The sequence below is a fragment of the Pristiophorus japonicus genome, chromosome 6, assembly GCF_044704955.1.
Source record: "Pristiophorus japonicus isolate sPriJap1 chromosome 6, sPriJap1.hap1, whole genome shotgun sequence".
Lineage (NCBI taxonomy): Eukaryota > Metazoa > Chordata > Chondrichthyes > Pristiophoridae > Pristiophorus > Pristiophorus japonicus.
In genome coordinates this window covers 153,705,733-153,722,481 of record NC_091982.1, presented here as the reverse complement: position 1 = coordinate 153,722,481, position 16,749 = coordinate 153,705,733, and the positions used below count along the sequence as shown (strand labels likewise).

General features: G+C 47.8%; 1 protein-coding gene across 1 annotated transcript in view; it reads left to right on the top strand.

The window, feature by feature from the left end:
- The window catches only part of crocc2 (ciliary rootlet coiled-coil, rootletin family member 2), a 367,498-nt gene that overhangs the window by 117,552 nt on the left and 233,197 nt on the right, over nucleotides 1-16,749 (top strand). Inside the window, exons 5-6 of the mRNA XM_070882196.1 lie at nucleotides 11,929-12,012; nucleotides 14,345-14,451. Coding sequence (XP_070738297.1) covers nucleotides 11,929-12,012; nucleotides 14,345-14,451 — 191 coding nt within the window. The remainder of the gene's footprint in view (nucleotides 1-11,928; nucleotides 12,013-14,344; nucleotides 14,452-16,749) is intronic.

Below are 16,749 nucleotides of genomic sequence, written 5' to 3'. Positions count from 1 at the left end.
ATGGAATAGAGGCTTGGCGAAGAGCGGGTTGGCAATTGCGTAAATCGGGGAGTATAATACTGTCTTAATTCCTGTGAGACAGGAGGATGGGGGCCCTTGGTGGCAGAATCCAGAGCGCAGGGTTTCTGCGCCACTGCGACCCCACCGGGAGGGGTGGGGGCTTATTCTACAGTACATTACTTCAGCACCTGGGGTGTGTGTCCTGGGGCTTTTCCCCAAACTTTTGTTTATTTGTTCTTAGGAAGTGGCAGTATTTATTGCCCACCTATAGTTATCCTGGTTCCGTGATTGTTTATAACCGAGTAGCTTGCTGGGTCATTTCAGATAGCAATATGAATTGACTACATAGTGCGAGATTGGAGCTTAGTGCAGACCATTTAAAGAGGGGGCTCTCGACACCTTTGAAGAAGTTTTGCTTTGTTTTATCCAGAAACTAATTGGAGTATTCTGGAAATCCCAAGGGAGTGAGACAAACAGAGAAACTGAGCTCTGAAACAGCTGGATATTTGGGCTAAGCAATTTCAGGCATACTGCCAAAGGGTCCAGTATGGCAGGCCCACAGTGGAGATATAACACCCGCCATATTGGCTTGAGCTGCTCCACAGGCGTCCTGAGCGCACACCGGAAAAATTCAAGAAGCGCATTACAATATTTAAATAAGCACCTTATGTTGGATGTAGAAGCCTTTTGTGAAATTGGTCTGCCCTGACACCTGACTCGTCAAGTGATAAACTCGCCCAACAAGTCATGCTGCCAACAGTCAGCAAGTAGCACGTAATGCTGTCAGTTCAGAGAGTATGGCTGAAGCAAGGTATTCATTTTAGTATTTCTGTCAGATCCTCAGAGTTCTTGCTAACCTTTCCTTGAGCATCTTTCAATGGCCCAATATGGTCTTTGATGATTCACTGATTTTTTTCCATAGGCTTTACTCATTACTGCCACAGTCGTCCATTATCCTCTTTTCCATTATTTTTATAGCTGACCTAATCTTAATTTTCTTTTACTGTTTCTTTGTTTTCCTGGGTGTAAAAACATTTTTTTTTTGTTTATGTCTTATTTGTCTTTGTAGAGGACCAATCAGCCACCTTCGCTTCTTTTTACCATGCCCTTCTTTTGACTTTAGGTTTCATGGGCTAGATTTTACACTTTTGTGCATATTGCCCAAAATTGGGCGTTATTTCCGGCGTGGGTGGTAAAAATGGGTTTTCAAATTGCTGGTTTCTCGCCCATTCTCAAAGCACCTAGTCCCCATTTTTGAAATTGGGCATTACCACGAGTAATATGAAATGGGCGTTAACGTTAAATCTCTCTGAACTTCGCCATCCTTAGCAACGGCATTGCATCGCTCGTTTCCCACGATTCAGGAGGAAAAGGGTCATCATGACATGTGCAGAAGAGGAGACAAAGAGAGAGGGAGCTTAGAGGAATTAAAAGCATGTGTGGGTGTGCTGTGTGCTTGTTTGGCTGTTGTGGGAGGCATGAGGGAGATTCACCAGCAGCAAAAAGCCTACTAAGCACCAAGAACATAGTTGGCACCGAGTTTTTGTCCAACAAATAAGATATAACATGGAAGGGACAGTGGAGGCCCTGGAGCTGGTAGCCAGGAACACTGGTGGCTGAGGGCTCCCAGTGGTCCCGGAGCGGGCACTGCACCCCAAGGTGCCGCACCCCCATTGCCAACGACACATGAGAGCCAGGAGCAACATCTTGCTTCTGGCTCGGAACACATTCCCACCTTGGGACCGTCCTCTCCTGTATCCGTCCAAGCAGTGGTTCGGCCGTTATCGCCCTCCACCCGAATGAAGCATCGCCTGAGAAGCTCCTCGGCCATTCGGCTTGGAGTCAGGAGGGGAAGAGGTAGAGATGGGGAGGAAAAGCGGGGTGGAGGGCAGGGGGGGCGGCAGGTGGGAAGGGGGGGCGAGGGTTGGTTTTTACTGAAATACTGATGATTTCAGACAAATGTTCGGTTTAAATGTTTTTTATTTAACAAAACTTTGTTGCGCGTTGGCTCAGATAGCTGCACCGTTACACGCTGGTGATTCCTTAAACATCAAAAGGTATAATTACGCTTAATGTCAATCAGTTTAAACTTTAACTGTCACCAAGGTGATGCCCACCATTGATGTATGACCTGCACACCCAGCAGTGTTTCAGCCTTGTAAATACAACCAATGTTCTTTCAGGCAAAGCGTTCATTGATGAGCTCCTGACGTAAGGCTCTTGGAGCTATCAAGCCACCACGGGCCCTTTCATGCGGTCTACAGGGGGGCAGGGGCATGGCTTCCGCGTCACTCTGATTATCTGGCCCGATGTCAGTGTCCGCCTCCTCGTCCTCCTCTTCCTCTCTCTGGTGAGGTGGACAGTCAGACTCTTCAGGCAATTTTTGTCCCTCCTGATAGCCAAGTTGTGTAGCATGGAGCACACCACCACGAATTGAGCTACCTGCTCAGGGTGGTATTGGATGTTGCCTCCTGAGTGGTCCAGGCATCTAAAGCACTGCTTAAGCACTCCAATGGTTTTCTCCACGATATTGTGAGTGGCTCTGTGGCTCTCGTTGTACCGCCTCTCAGCCTCAGTGTGGGTGTAATGCAGGGGGGTCATCAGGCACGTGGTGAGGCCATCTCCTTTGTCACCAAGCGTCCAGCATTGACCTTGTGGCTGATGGTTAAACAGGTCAGATACAATGCTCTCACGCAGCATATGAGTGTCATGAAATTTAGCATTCACTGCCATAATAATTTGCTGGTGGGCGACAACGAGTTGGACACTCAGGGAGTGGAATCCCTTGTGGTTCCTGAAAACCTTTGCATCCTGAAAAGGTGCCCGCATCGCGATATGCGTACTTTCTATTGCTCCCTGCACCTTGGGGAAGTTTGCAATTCTGGAGAATCCTAGAGCCCTCTCATTCTGTGTCTCCCTGGTCATTGGGAAGTTGAGCAAGTCCCTCCTGCGTGCGTACAGGGCTTCAGTGACCTGTCTAATGCAGCAATGTGTGGCATGCTGAGACAGACCGCAAATGTCGCCAGCTGAGTCCTGAGAAGAACCCGACGCATAGAACAACAGTGCCACAGTAACTTTGACCTTGACAGACAGTGCAGTACTGTTGGTGCTGGCAGGTTGCAGATCTCCCCTTATGATCTGGCATACTTCAGTGATAATTTCTTTGTGGAAGCGCAGTCTCCGAAGCAGGTGATGTCGGGCAAGTCGAGGTAAGACCGCTTGTCCTTGTACTTGCGGGGGATGTCATGGTCCTCCTCATCAGGCTGACACATCTTACATTGGGCACATAATGCAGTGGAGCATACCTTCAGCCATCTCGAGTCTGCAGTATGTAATTGGTCATTAAGAGAGGGTGAGAAAGGACAGGCTCCATTGCAATAGCTCTGTTTTCCACCGATTGGTCACAAAGAAAGAATGTCCCGACGAAGACACCTATTAAATTCCAATCAGTCACAGTATGGTCAAGGTGTTTGTTCAGATGTTCACATCAGCTCCAAACACCTCCAGAGTACTTCCGAACTCTCCTGAGGTTGAAGCAGAGCAGTCTTTTAAAGGATGCAACATGTGATGTAGAACATGGCGTCCATAATGCTGTGAGTAGTTCCGGTTAGTTCCACTTTTTCCGGGCGTTTTTTGGGTGAGCGATATTGTGGACGATATGTGTGCGATGTGGTGAAAGTGCCGTTGGGCAATCTCATGGCCGTTAGTTTCGGCAAATGTGATCTTTACGACAAAAAAAAGTGGGTGGGCTGTATTATTGAATTTCGGCATTAATTCCGTGTGGAAATTAATGCTGGGCGATATTATGGGCATTGATTTCACCCATTCTGATGATTCCGCCCCAAAAAAGTGGGCGGGCAGTATTATTCTTTCCCAGCGTTATGCAAATGAGGAAAGTAAAGCTCGCCGATAAATTTCCGAAAAATCCACGTCGGTTTCCATTTTGTGGCTAAATGGCCGATATATGAGCGTTATAAGTCATTTCAGCGGTAAAATGGACGTTAAGTGGGCGTTAAGCATGCAAGAAAAGTGGAAAATCTAGCCCCATATGTTTTTACTTTGCTCTTAAAAAGCTGCCATTTACATTCAGCATGAGTTGTGTCCCCACCCAGTAGGGTTGACAAATTGACCTGTTGTGGGCAAGCTGTGAAGTGTGGGGAAGTGATGGTTGGAGTAGAGGTGAGAGTTGGAGGTGCAGAATATATGAGTAGGAGGAGAAGGAGATGGAGTGAGGTGTATTGCAGTGAGTGTAGGAGAATGAAGGGAAGCAAGGGAGGGGAATGTTGCGAGTTGTGTAGCTACAGGCGTGTGGAGGGAGTAATTGAGCTGAGAGGTAGGCTTCTTACCTTGACAACGCTGGTGAGATCACTGAACATTTATCAGCATTGTAGCCAAGTCCTGGAAACTAATTTCCTTGCATTGACCGCCTGCCTCAGTGAGCTCTTCCCACTGGCGACAGAGACATTGGATGGAGGGTTTCCGCCTCCTTGGGAGAGCAGGATCTCTCTGCTCCTGTCCACCGCCTGGACCACGGCCTCCAAAATGATGTTGGAGAACCCTAGCGATCCGATCTACAAGTCTCGCAGCCATTTCTCTGTGCACACGGGACACACTTACAAGGTTCCGTCCTATGTACATCGTGCACCTTCTCTTTAAGAGATGCTGGCTGCTTTTAAATGGCATGAGAAGTGCCCAATTACCCCCTCCCCCCCCCCCCCCCCACAACAGCTGTGGAGACAATAAGCAGTGCAGGTAGCATTGGCTATACGCCTGACATATGATAATGAGATCCCAACACCAATTGAAGTGGTCGCCTTGCCTACCTGCAAACCCGCTTTCGGATACGATTGAATTTCTCGGACTTGGAGTTGCAGACAGATTTGCCTGTGTTCTGATTTAAGTTTGGAGTGGTCCATTTCTTTCCGAAGTCAAATTTTGCTTTCAGAGGAATGGTTTGTAGGTGGTCAGTTGAGTGCATGTGGACAGTCAGGCAAGCATTTGAACAGTTTGTATTGAGATGGGTTAGCAGGGGCAGGAAGGCAGTGGGTTTGTGTGCGCCTGGGATCTATGGCGGTAGTAGATCGGCTTGAGGGTTGACATCCAAGTTGTTTAGTGGAGGGCTCTACAATGGTCGCATACAATGATACAGCACAGAAGGAGGCCATTCAGCCCATCTGCCTGTGCTGGCTCTTTGAAGGAGCTATCCTATTAGTCCCATTCTCTTGCTCTTTCCCCATAGTTCTGAAAAATGTTCCTTTTTCAAGTATATATCCAATTCCCTTTTAAAAGTTACCATTGATTCTACTTCCAACACCCTTTCAGGCAGTGCATTCCAGATCATAACAACTCGCTGTGTTAAAAAAATTATTTTCATCTCCCCTCGATTCTTTTGCCAATGATCTTAAATCTGTGTCCTCTGGTTGCTGACCCACCTGCCTGTGGGAACAGTTTCTTCCTATTTACTCTATCAAAAACCGTCATCATTTTGAACATCTCTATCAAAATTTGCAATAAGGAGAACAATCCCAGCTTCTCTAGTCCCATCTGAGAGTCTCCTTCCACATTTCTCCAAAGAGGTTTTACTGAAGTTCTTAAGCCAGTTTTTACGGAATTCAATGGGAACCATCCAAAAATAAAATGGTCTTCGTTGGGATCCAATGTCCAAATTGTTCCAAGTATTCATTACTATAAAATGAAGCTGCCAGGTACGAGTGCCAGTGGTTGGACTCCCGCTGGCATCAAAGAAGTGTCCCTGGATAAGACAAGAGGCTGTTTCTTTGCTCCGTTATTCAGCTGATAACCCATTGTGGGGCGAAGTTAAAATAGTTTAAACACTTAAAATAGCTAAAACAATTCAAACAATCCCATTCTTCAATAAACATCCACTATGTTTAAGTTTGCATTTTTCCAAAAGTAACCAAGCTGACCTCAGTTTTATCTAGTTTAATCCAGTCTAATCCAAATGTAACCTTCATTAAATCACCAGCTGATGCTGTGGCACAATTCTGCTGGGATTACAGTTTGCTCCTGAACAATGAGCTCTTGTACTGTTGAACGAGATCCAGGTTGAGGCTCGGTGGGAATAACCTCCTCACTGCTCAACAAAATAAATCTGTACTGAACAGTCAATTGTGGGATAGCAAGAGTCAATGTGGTTACGAGCTCTGAGTCTTATGAGCTAAATTTGGCCAAAACAATTTACAGGGTACACTATAAAGAAATATTATAGATGTATATTTAGAGTACACTGTAGGGGAATATTATACAGGTACATTTATAGAGTACACTATCGGGTGTACTCGGGTGTAAAAGGAGCAGCGAGCAGCACCTGGGAGCAGCGTGGAGGCCTCAACCTGTGTGAGAACACCAGCGGCAGGTCGGCGCCATAAAAGGAGTGGCGAGCAATGGCCTGGGAGCAACATGGAGGCATGCCACTACAAGGTACAGCGTGAGCTGCGACGACAGCGAAGAGTGACGTCACCAAGGTCCAGGTCAGTGATTGGAGCGTGGGCAGATACAGCAGGAGCGGCGAGGTCGGGGTGAAGGAGCGGCGAGAGACTGTGGAGGGATGTGATCGGGGCTGAGGAGAGGCGTGAGTTCGGGGCCAGGTGCCCAGGAGCAGCACGAGCCAGCCCACACTGCGATATATGTGCGCATTAGGTCCCTGCAGCAGAGCAGGTCCCAGTCATTTTGGGTAATCCTTGCCACTGGACCAAGACCTAGCTCTGTCAAGCCCGTGTGGTTGCTGGTGTGCAACGGCCACCATGCGTTAAAAAAATCCATGCACAGGCATTTTCCACCCTTCAGGATGTAGTTCAGGACCTGGAATATTAGGTCCTTCATTGAAACACCTGTGAACTTATACTTTTTTTGGCATGGAAGCAAGTCATCCTCGTTTCGAGTGACCGCCTATGGACACTATCAGGGAATATTATAGAGGTACATTTATAGGGTACACTGTAGGGAATATTATGGAGGTACATTTATAAATTACACTATTGGGGAATATTATAGAGGTATATTTACAGAGTACACTATTGGGGAATATTATAGAGGTACATTTATAGAGTACACTACTGGGCAATATTATAGAGGTACATTTATAGAGTATACTGTGAGGGAATATTATAGAGGCATACAATCTGAAGCTCAACATACAATTGAATAGGACTTCAAACTTATGAACAGCTTGAGACAGTGGCCAGGGAGGGGGATGGAATTAGTAGCAAAGGAGCAGTTTGTGCTGGAGATTAAAATGATGGTTTTGGCCTTTCCAGTGTTGACCTGGAACGAAATTGACGCATCTAAGATTGGAGATTGGAGAATCAGTCTAACAGCACAGAGGCAGTGGAGGGGTTAAGGGAAGTAGTGGTGAAGTAAAGTTGGGTATGGTTAAAGTGCATCTAAAAGTTGACCCTGTGTCTGCAGTTGAAGTTACTAAGGGCCAACATGTAATGAGGAAAAGGAGAGGGCCAAGGTTAGATCTTTAGGGGACTCTGGCATTGACATTGTGGAAATGAGATGAGAAGCTATTTCTGGAGACGCTATCTACGTTCGGATGGGTAGGATTGCAACTAAGTGAGAGCAGTCCACCTGGTCATTACCTCCATCTTGCACAATTTTGCCATTCAAAGAGAAGTAAGATTGCTGCAATATGAAGAGGAGGACCACAGGAATAGAATTAGGAGAAGGGTGAATTGGAGGAAGCTGATGTATAGATTGGGAAACTGTCAAGTAGCTCAGTATTTGAGAACTAAATCCAGAAATGGACACGTCCTGCCATTGAATAACTTTTTTTTTGCCAATACAATACCACACATTGCAGCCTCTATGAAGATTCACTGCAAACCCTCTGCTTAAGATGAACTGCCAGCTTTCAACCCCCTTATCTTAGCGCATCTCTGGAAATCAGCATACTTTGTCTTAATTTGCTCCCTGGTACGACAGATATGGGATCCTCTGGTGACTCAGTTGGCCATCTCTGTCCACCTCCTTCTATGTTGCATGCATCTCAAGCTTTCACAGGAGAGTGGTCTTCTGCTCAACAAGAGTCAGCCACCTTTGCTCCTTACCTTGCAACAAGACCTCCGAGACATTGTCAGTGAATGGGGCAGATCCCCCCCCCTCGCCGCCGCCCCCCACCCCCAGCTCTGACTTTTCTCCTTGCAATCAATTGTTTCTGCAGCAAAAGCTCTCAAGGGCATAAAAACTGGTCTCCTCTTTAAGGCACAGCAGCAGCCCTTTAATAGTTGCTGCCTGGCCGAATTTTCCTATTCCCAGCCAATAACATGCCTGACCTGACTTAGTGCACAAGCCTTCCATGAACATGGTGCTGATTAAAATAAAGGGTAGGGGCTTACTTTGCAAAATTCAGTGAGGCCGGCTCATCCCGATGCCAGGAATGGTGCATTCGCGTCACGGTCATGTGCTGCCCGAATTCTGTTGGTCCCACAAAATCAGGGCTACCGATTATGGGATACGGATTGGTGTGAGGTAACAAGGACAGAATAGGATTCAGGGCGAGACACTGGGGATAATTTTACAATTCCATGTTGCCAGCAGGAAGCCTCGCTCACAGGTCAGCTCCTCACCAGCAAGGTGGACTTCTAAAATCAGCCCAACTGAGTACAGGACTGGGTTAGCAGAAGATATAATTGTGAGGGAAAGTGCTCAGTGTGAGGTGGGTGTGGTTGGAGGATCCTATATTGGTTCTGGGACCATCTTTGTGCCTGGATGTTTACTATTTATGACCAATGATCAGGGGAAAAAAATCAGATGAAGAAGTGAAGCCAGAGAACAATTCTAATCTCAGTATTGGGACCAAGAAAAGCAGGGGGACCTTCAAACCATACATTGGTCCTTTTAGTGTGGAAGAGGATGGGCGCTTCCTCGAAATTTGAGCTTATCCAGATGAGGAGCATTAATGCTGTGGAATGGACCGCTTACCATTTCAGGTACCCAGTGTTGGATCAGGCACCCAAGATAGGTATAAAGTAAAGTTCCCTCTACTATGCCTAGCAATGTGCATCAACCTCAACGTTAGTAGAGCTCCCCTGACTACAATATATTGCACCTTTTTCCATTTCCTGCACCAAACTTCCTTCAACCTGATCTGATTGACATTGCTAATTGGTTTGTGAATTAGAGGTAGTTTTCTGCTAATAGGACCATACCCACTAGAAATTGCCCTAAACTTAGTTTACATAGGAAACTAAAAGGCAGCGGATAGACAAAGGCATAAGTTAAGGTTGGATTTGAACCTAGGTCTCAGAGGTAAAAGGGTAGTATGTAATCAACTACAGGTACCACAGCAGGAGACTTTTCAGGATAGATGTTGCTGATGTCCTTTAAATGGTTAAATCTGCTGCAGTATTTGGCCAAAATAATGTAATTCTTGGATCCAAGCTGTGTTTGGACAGATGACTCCAGATAAACGCAGACCTGCTCCAAGCAAGACCCTGATCTAAACACATAATACTGACAGGGCAAACCACTTCCCATTGCATAGAATTCCTGCTCCAAGAATAACAGTTAAAACACACAAACTACTGATCCAAGCAAAGAATGTTCCGGATTATCCAGCGTTGAACGGCCAGAATGTTGAACACAGAAAATTCCCCAGGCACATGTCATTGAGACACAGCAGCACAGTTACATGGGTAATCATACTCATATCTAATAATTGAGTATGTTTCAGCTTTCCTGTTACTTGTGCGAGCTGAATGAATGAATGATTAAGGGGCCTGAACATGTGGGCAGGCTAATTGGCTACTTTTATCTTCAATTTATGGCAAACTTGGTCCAACATTTCTTGGCAATCGAGCTGTGCGTTTGTGAGAGTTTAGTAATCGAAGATTTTTTATATAAAAATCAACCGTTTGCCCAATTTAAACTTCAACTTCAACCATTTTATAATAGAATGAAAAGAAAAAAAAGAAATACTTGCATTTATATAGCGCCTTTCACTACCTCAGGAAATCCTAAAGCACCTTACATCCAATGAATTACTTTTGAAGTGTAGTCACTGTTGTATTGTAGGAAACAAGGCAGCCAATTTGTGCACAGCAAACTCCCACAAACAGCAAAGTGATAATGACCAAATAATCTGTTTTAGTGATGTTCGTTGAGGGATAAATATTGGTTAGGACACTATGGAGACCTCCGCTGCTCTTCCTTGAAGTAGTGCTGTGGGATCTTTTATGTTCCATGTTCTTGATAGAGGTTGGGAGATTGGCTTTTGGAGGGGCAAAACAACGTCAAACAAGGTGACAATCTCTCATTGGACTTTATCACCTATAGACTTGACTAATTCAACGCACTCCCGGCTAGCCTCCTACATTCTACCCTACATAAACTTGAGCTCATCCAAAACTCTGCTGCCCATGTCCTAACTCGCACCAAGTCTCGTTCACCCATCACCCCTGTGCTCGCTGACCCGTGTCCTAACTCGCACCAAGTCCCGCTCACCCATCATCCCTGTGCTTGCTGACCCGTGTCCTAACTCGCACCAAGTCCCGCTCACCCATCATCCCTGTGCTCGCTGACCCGTGTCCTAACTCGCACCAAGTCCCGCTCACCCATCATCCCTGTGCTCGCTGACCCGTGTCCTAACTCGCACCAAGTCCCGCTCACCCATCATCCCTGTGCTTGCTGACCCGTGTCCTAACTCGCACCAAGTCCCGCTCACCCATCATCCCTGTGCTTGCTGACCCGTGTCCTAACTCGCACCAAGTCCCGCTCACCCATCATCCCTGTGCTCGCTGACCCGTGTCCTAACTCGCACCAAGTCCCGCTCACCCATCATCCCTGTGCTCGCTGACCCGTGTCCTAACTCGCACCAAGTCTCGTTCACCCATCACCCCTGTGCTCGCTGACCCGTGTCCTAACTCGCACCAAGTCCCGCTCACCCATCACCCCTGTGCTCGCTGACCCGTGTCCTAACTCGCACCAAGTCCCGCTCACCCATCATCCCTGTGCTTGCTGACCTACATTGTCTCCCAGTTAAGCAACACCTCGATTTAAAAATTCTCATTTTTGTTTTCAAATCCCTCCATGGCCTCATCCCTCCCTATCTCTGTAATCTCCTTCAGCCTCACAACCCCGCAAGATGTCTGCGCGCCTCTTAAGCACCTCTGATTTTAATCGCTCAACCATTGGTGGCCGTGTCTTCAGCTGCCTCGGCCCCCAAGCTCTGGAACTCCCTGCCTAAACCTCTCTGCCTCTCTATCTCTCTTTCATCCTGTAAGACATTCCTTAAAACCTACCTCTTTGACCCTCATTTGCCCTAATTTCTCCTTATTTGGCTCGGTCTCAAATTTAGTTTTATAACACTCCTGTGAATCAACTTGGGACGTTTTACTGCATTAGAGGCACTATATAAATCCAAATTGTTGGTGTTGTTGTTGAAAACTTGGGGCAATTTACCAACTTCATACTTCTAGCAAGTAGCCTGAGCAACTTGGAGCATGTATTAGAAACCCAGGAGTGCACCCCACATGATTGACTGACCGTTATTTTAAACGGTTGGCTGATCTTGCGTGGCGCTCCCCGGAATTTCCGATATGTGCTCACAGTAGGTGAGACTCCCCAAAAGGAGTACAGAAATTGGGAATTACCAGTGTGAAACCTTGTGATGGTGTGACTGTCCAGCCAGGTTGGTAAGGGTGGCAGACGGAAGTAATAGTGAGTCTCACATATTCCAATAAGGCTCACACCTAACCCACTGATCTCTTTTTTCTACAATTTCTTCTCCTTTTCTCTTCTTTCCTGAAAGCTTTCTTATCCTGCAGTACAGTTCCACGAGCGCGGAGTCTTTCTACTGCGTAAAATAATTTGGTTCCAATATTCGGTGCTGCTCTAGTTTCTGTAAAGTTTCAGCACCAAAGGTGCAGAGGCCAGAAGTGAAAACTTTATTTTGCCCCTTTTCAGGTGCTGCAGTACAAGAAGCGATGTGGTGAGCTGGGACAGCAGATCCTTGAGAAAAGCTCGGAGTCGGAACAGCAGAAAGTGTCAGTGAGTACAAGTCACTGATATTTCACATCCACGGGTCAGCCTGGGCGGGAGTCTCATTGTCCAAGCCAGGCAGCGAGGCTGCTGGAGCGTGTCCGACAGTTGGTGACCTGTCGACCTGCACCTGCGTCTGTCGTTCCTTTCACATGTGGAGCCATCAGCTTTTAACGGCTCAATAGTTTCGCCTTTTCATGTGACAGTACAGCTGTGTCAGAGAGACCGAGAGAGAATGAGAAAGAGTGAGCTATGTAGAAAATGCAAAAGAGAGAAAAAGTGAGATAAAGAGAGAGGGCCGAAAGAATAAGAAAGAGTGAACATATATGAGGGGGGAGGAAGAGGGAAAATGGGGATTTTTCACTAGCAGGGAATGTTTTAAAGGAGGTTTGATTCTTCCTCAGATTACAGCCCTATTATTCATTAATGACCATTGCACTGATTGCATAGCCCTGTGTCTGAGTCCGTCACTCGATTAATTGTTGGCAATGATGAGTCTGAGCATCAAATGCACTGTAGAGTTACAAACATTATGGCCACAAACTGTGTTCCTTTTCTTAGTTTTGACTGGCACTTCTCTTGTTTCGTACTGACTCCCTTTCCTGTTCTGCCAGAACTGGGGGTGAGAGAGAGAGAGAGAGAGCAGGTGGGTCAGCTGTTCATCTGCCTTCAGTTCCAGACTGCTGCTTGTCTCAAAGATAATGGGAACTCTCTCTCTCTCTATCTCTTAGGCAGTCCCCCAGAGTCGAGGATGACTTGCTTCTACACTAAAATGAGTTCTAAGGTGACTGATGAGACCAAATTAGGTTCCTGATGTTCCAGGTCCCGAACTCCATTTTAAAAGCTGGAAGATGCCTGTGTGTGAATTCTTTTAATGTGGGGTGGCCATTGCACACCAGCTACCACACGGACTTGACAGAGCAAGGTCTTGGTCCAGTGACAAGGGGATCCAAGATAGGCATCGGCCTAGCACATACAGACACACACACACACGCTCCTACTGACCCCCTCCCTCCCTCCCTCCGGTCCTCTCTCCCAGGTTTTCAGAGATGGCAGTGTAGGTGAGCACATTAATCTTGGAGCAGTTTGTGAATGTGTCCATAGAATACTGACACTGTGCTGACCCCCGGCTCCAGCTCCAGCGCGCTGCTCTCCTGCACTTTTCCGCTCTCTTTCCAGCCGCCCATATTTGGTCGTTGTTTTGTTACTAGTGACCACGCCTATTCTGGCCCTGTGTCCCAACCTCACTGCTGGCCCATGCTGATTCTGGGTCCTACCCTCAGTCCTCACCGGTCCTCTGATTCCTGCCAGCCCTTTGATTCCTGCTGGCCCTTCGATTCCCACCGGACAACAACAGCAAATTGCATTTATATTGCATCTTTAACATAGCGAAGGTCTTCACAGATTGTAAGTGGCTGGCAAGGATTTTGAATTCATTGGAATTGCGTCCGATGGGTGCTGGCAGCCACGCTCACCACCCCCAGCCCCACCCCCACCAACCCCTACCCTCGCCACTACCACTCCCACCCTCGCCCCCGCCACCCCCTACCCCCCACCCTCGCCGCCCCCACCCTCGTGCCCCCCACCCTCGCCCTCGCCCCCCCACCCTCATCCCCGCCACCCCAACCTTCGCCACCCCACCCTCGCCCCCACCATCCCCCCTCGCCCCCCCACCCTCGCTCCCACCACCACCACCCTCGCCCCCCCCACCCTCGCCACCCGCACCTTCGCCCTACCAGCCCCACCCTTGCCCCCATCACCCCCACCCTCACCCCACCACCCTCGCCACCCCCACCCTCGCACTGCCACCCCCTCCCTCGCCCCCCCTTCCCTCACTCCACCCCTACCCTCGCCCCCACCATCCCTACCCTCGCCACCCCCACGCCCCTGCCACCACCACCTTCGCCCCTGCCATCCTCGCCCCCACTCTTTAGCCTTGGTTGCAGTCCACTAAGGAGTAGGTACTTCAAAGATCGTGAGGAAGGCAATGGGAAAATATCTCAGCAAGTCTTCCCCGGTAAATGGCTCAAGTATCTCAATTTGTGCGACTTGAGTTCAGACTTGCCTTAGGGCAGACGGACAGCTTGAGTAGCCAGTGAGGACAAGTCTAGCCTGGAGCTAACAAAAACATGGATAAGGATATCCAGCAGCAATAGAGTGGGACAAGGAGCAACACAAATACCACGCGGCTGTTGTGAATGTGTAAGCCAGCAGTTTTCCAGTGAGATGTTATCCAATCGCAGAGCTCCTCTTGCTTCTGCTTCACTCATTCATGCAAGTAGCATAATTCCTAAATCAATGCTTCAGTTGTCACTGTGTTGGGCACACTTATTAATTTCAGTTACAGACCTGCTTAGAGATGACGGAATCCCGCTTAAGGAGAGCAGAGTATGAGCACAGCACTGAACTGGAGACCACCCTCATTCGCCTGGAGGAGGAGCAGCAGAGGTGAGTGACATTCATCCTGTTTTCCTCATCAGGACTGGACAGGTTAGATGCAGGAAGAATGTTCCTGATGTTGGGGAAGTCCAGCACCAGGGGACACAGTCTAAGTATAAGGGGTAAGCCATATAGGACCGAGATGAGGAGAAACTTTTTCACCCAGCGAGTTGTGAACCTGTGGAATTCTCTGCCACAGAAAGTTGTTGAATCCAGTGCATTGGACATATTCAAAAGGGAGTTAGATGTGGCCCTTACGGCTAAAGGGATCAAGGGGTCTGGAGAGAAGGCTGGGTTGGGGTACTGAGGTTGAATGATCAGCCATGATCATATTGAATGGCGGTGCAGGCTTGAAGGGCCGAATGGCCTGCTCCTGCACCTATTTTCTATGTTTTGATGTTTCTATCAGTGCCTGGATCACTTGTGCATCTCTTGTGCAGTGGGGAGAGACTGTGGAGGGATGTGATCAGGGCCCAGGAAAGGTCTTGAGTTCAGTGCCCAGGGGCAACACGAGCCAGCCCACACTGTGATATGTGTGCACACTTGGTCCGTGCAGCAGAGCAGGTCTCCAGTCGTTTGGATAACCCTTGCCACTGGACAAAGACCAAGCTCTGTCAATCCCGGGTGGTGGCTGGTGTGCAACGGCCACCACACGTTAGAAAAATCCACGCACAGGCATCTTCCACCCTTCAGGATGTAGTTCAGGACTTGGAATATTAGGTCCTTCATTGAAACACCTGCAAATTCATCCTTTTTTGGCAAGTCACCCTTGTTTCAAGGGACTACCTATGATGATGATGATGATGATGATGTGCATCATTGTGGTGACACTTTCCGTCACCCTCAGCTTGCTGAGGTTCCAAATTGTGCTGTGGGGGAGCAACTGAACTTCTCAAGAGAGAAATTGAGGAAGCAAGAGATCAAAAAGGAGAAGAAAGGAGCAAAGGTTTCCTGAATGAGGTTTGTAGTCCTCAAACTGAGGGATATTGGCACTGGGGAATGGAACAATTCACATTGCGATACCAAACTTGTTCAGGTCACGGCATAGAGTGAATACATGCTGAGTTAAGCTCCAACTACACTTGCCCAAACTGTTGCCTCAGCTCCAAACTCCAGTGAGCAACTCTCTTGGCACCTGTGCGACATATTTGCATTTCTTACACCAGCATTCTCTGTGTCCTCTTTGAATAAGATTGTCAACTTACTGATAGCTCTGTGCTGATTTAGGGGCAGCATAGCACTGTGTGCCCATGCCCATGAGAAGCTGGATTGACACAGCCAAATCTCATTCACACAGGAACCTTTGAATCCCTTTACAAAAAGGATTATTATCCAATCCCCCAAATCGGAAGAGGACAGTATGTAACCCACTGCATTTCCCAGCCCCAGAGTGTGATCCACTGCATCACCCAGAGTGTGAAAAGACAGTATCTGATCCACTGTACCACCCAGTCCCAGAGTGTGAAAGGACAGTGTGTGACCCACTGTACCACCCAGTCCCAGAGTGTGAAAGGACAGTGTGTGACCCACTGTACCACCCAGTCCCAGAGTGTGAAAGGACAGGATCTGACCCACTGTACCACCCAGTGCCAGTGTGTGAAAGGATAGTGTGTGACCCACTGTACCACCCAGTCCCAGAGTGTGAAAGGACAGTGTGTGACCCACTGTACCACCCAGTCCCACAGTGTGAAAGGACAATATCTGACCCACTGTACCACCCAGTGCCAGAGTGTGAAAGGACAGTGTGTGACCCACTGTACCACCCAGTGCCAGAGTGTGAAAGGACAGTATCTGACCCACTGTACCACCCAGTCCCAGAGTGTGAAAGGACAGCATGTGACCCACTGTACCACCCAGTGCTAGAGTGTGAAAGGACAGTGTCTGACCCATCTTATCACTGGCTGTAAAAAAACGGAGGTGAAAAGTTGTGCTTGCAATTGGTTTGAACCAAAAGCTTCTTTCTGAGGCCAAGCAATGCCCAAACAAGCAGTTTTTGGACTGCGCAAAATGTAGAAGAACCAATGAGTCGAATAATCTGTAGAAATACAAAAACCAGTCACGAGCAGATTTTACACCTGAAATTAGATTTTACGGAAACCCGCAATAAAATGGTTGTCCAAACCTTTAGAAACTCTACCTGAACTAAACCAGCCGCAGGCACAGCCGAGTTGTGTGGATTTCATACACAGTAACTAATCCTCTTAAACCAGTGCTGCTCTGTGTGGGTGACACCTGGCTGCAGGTGGTGTTTGAATCTGATCACTGGGGAACATTTTCTGCTTGACTCAGAGTTTCTACTCAAATGTT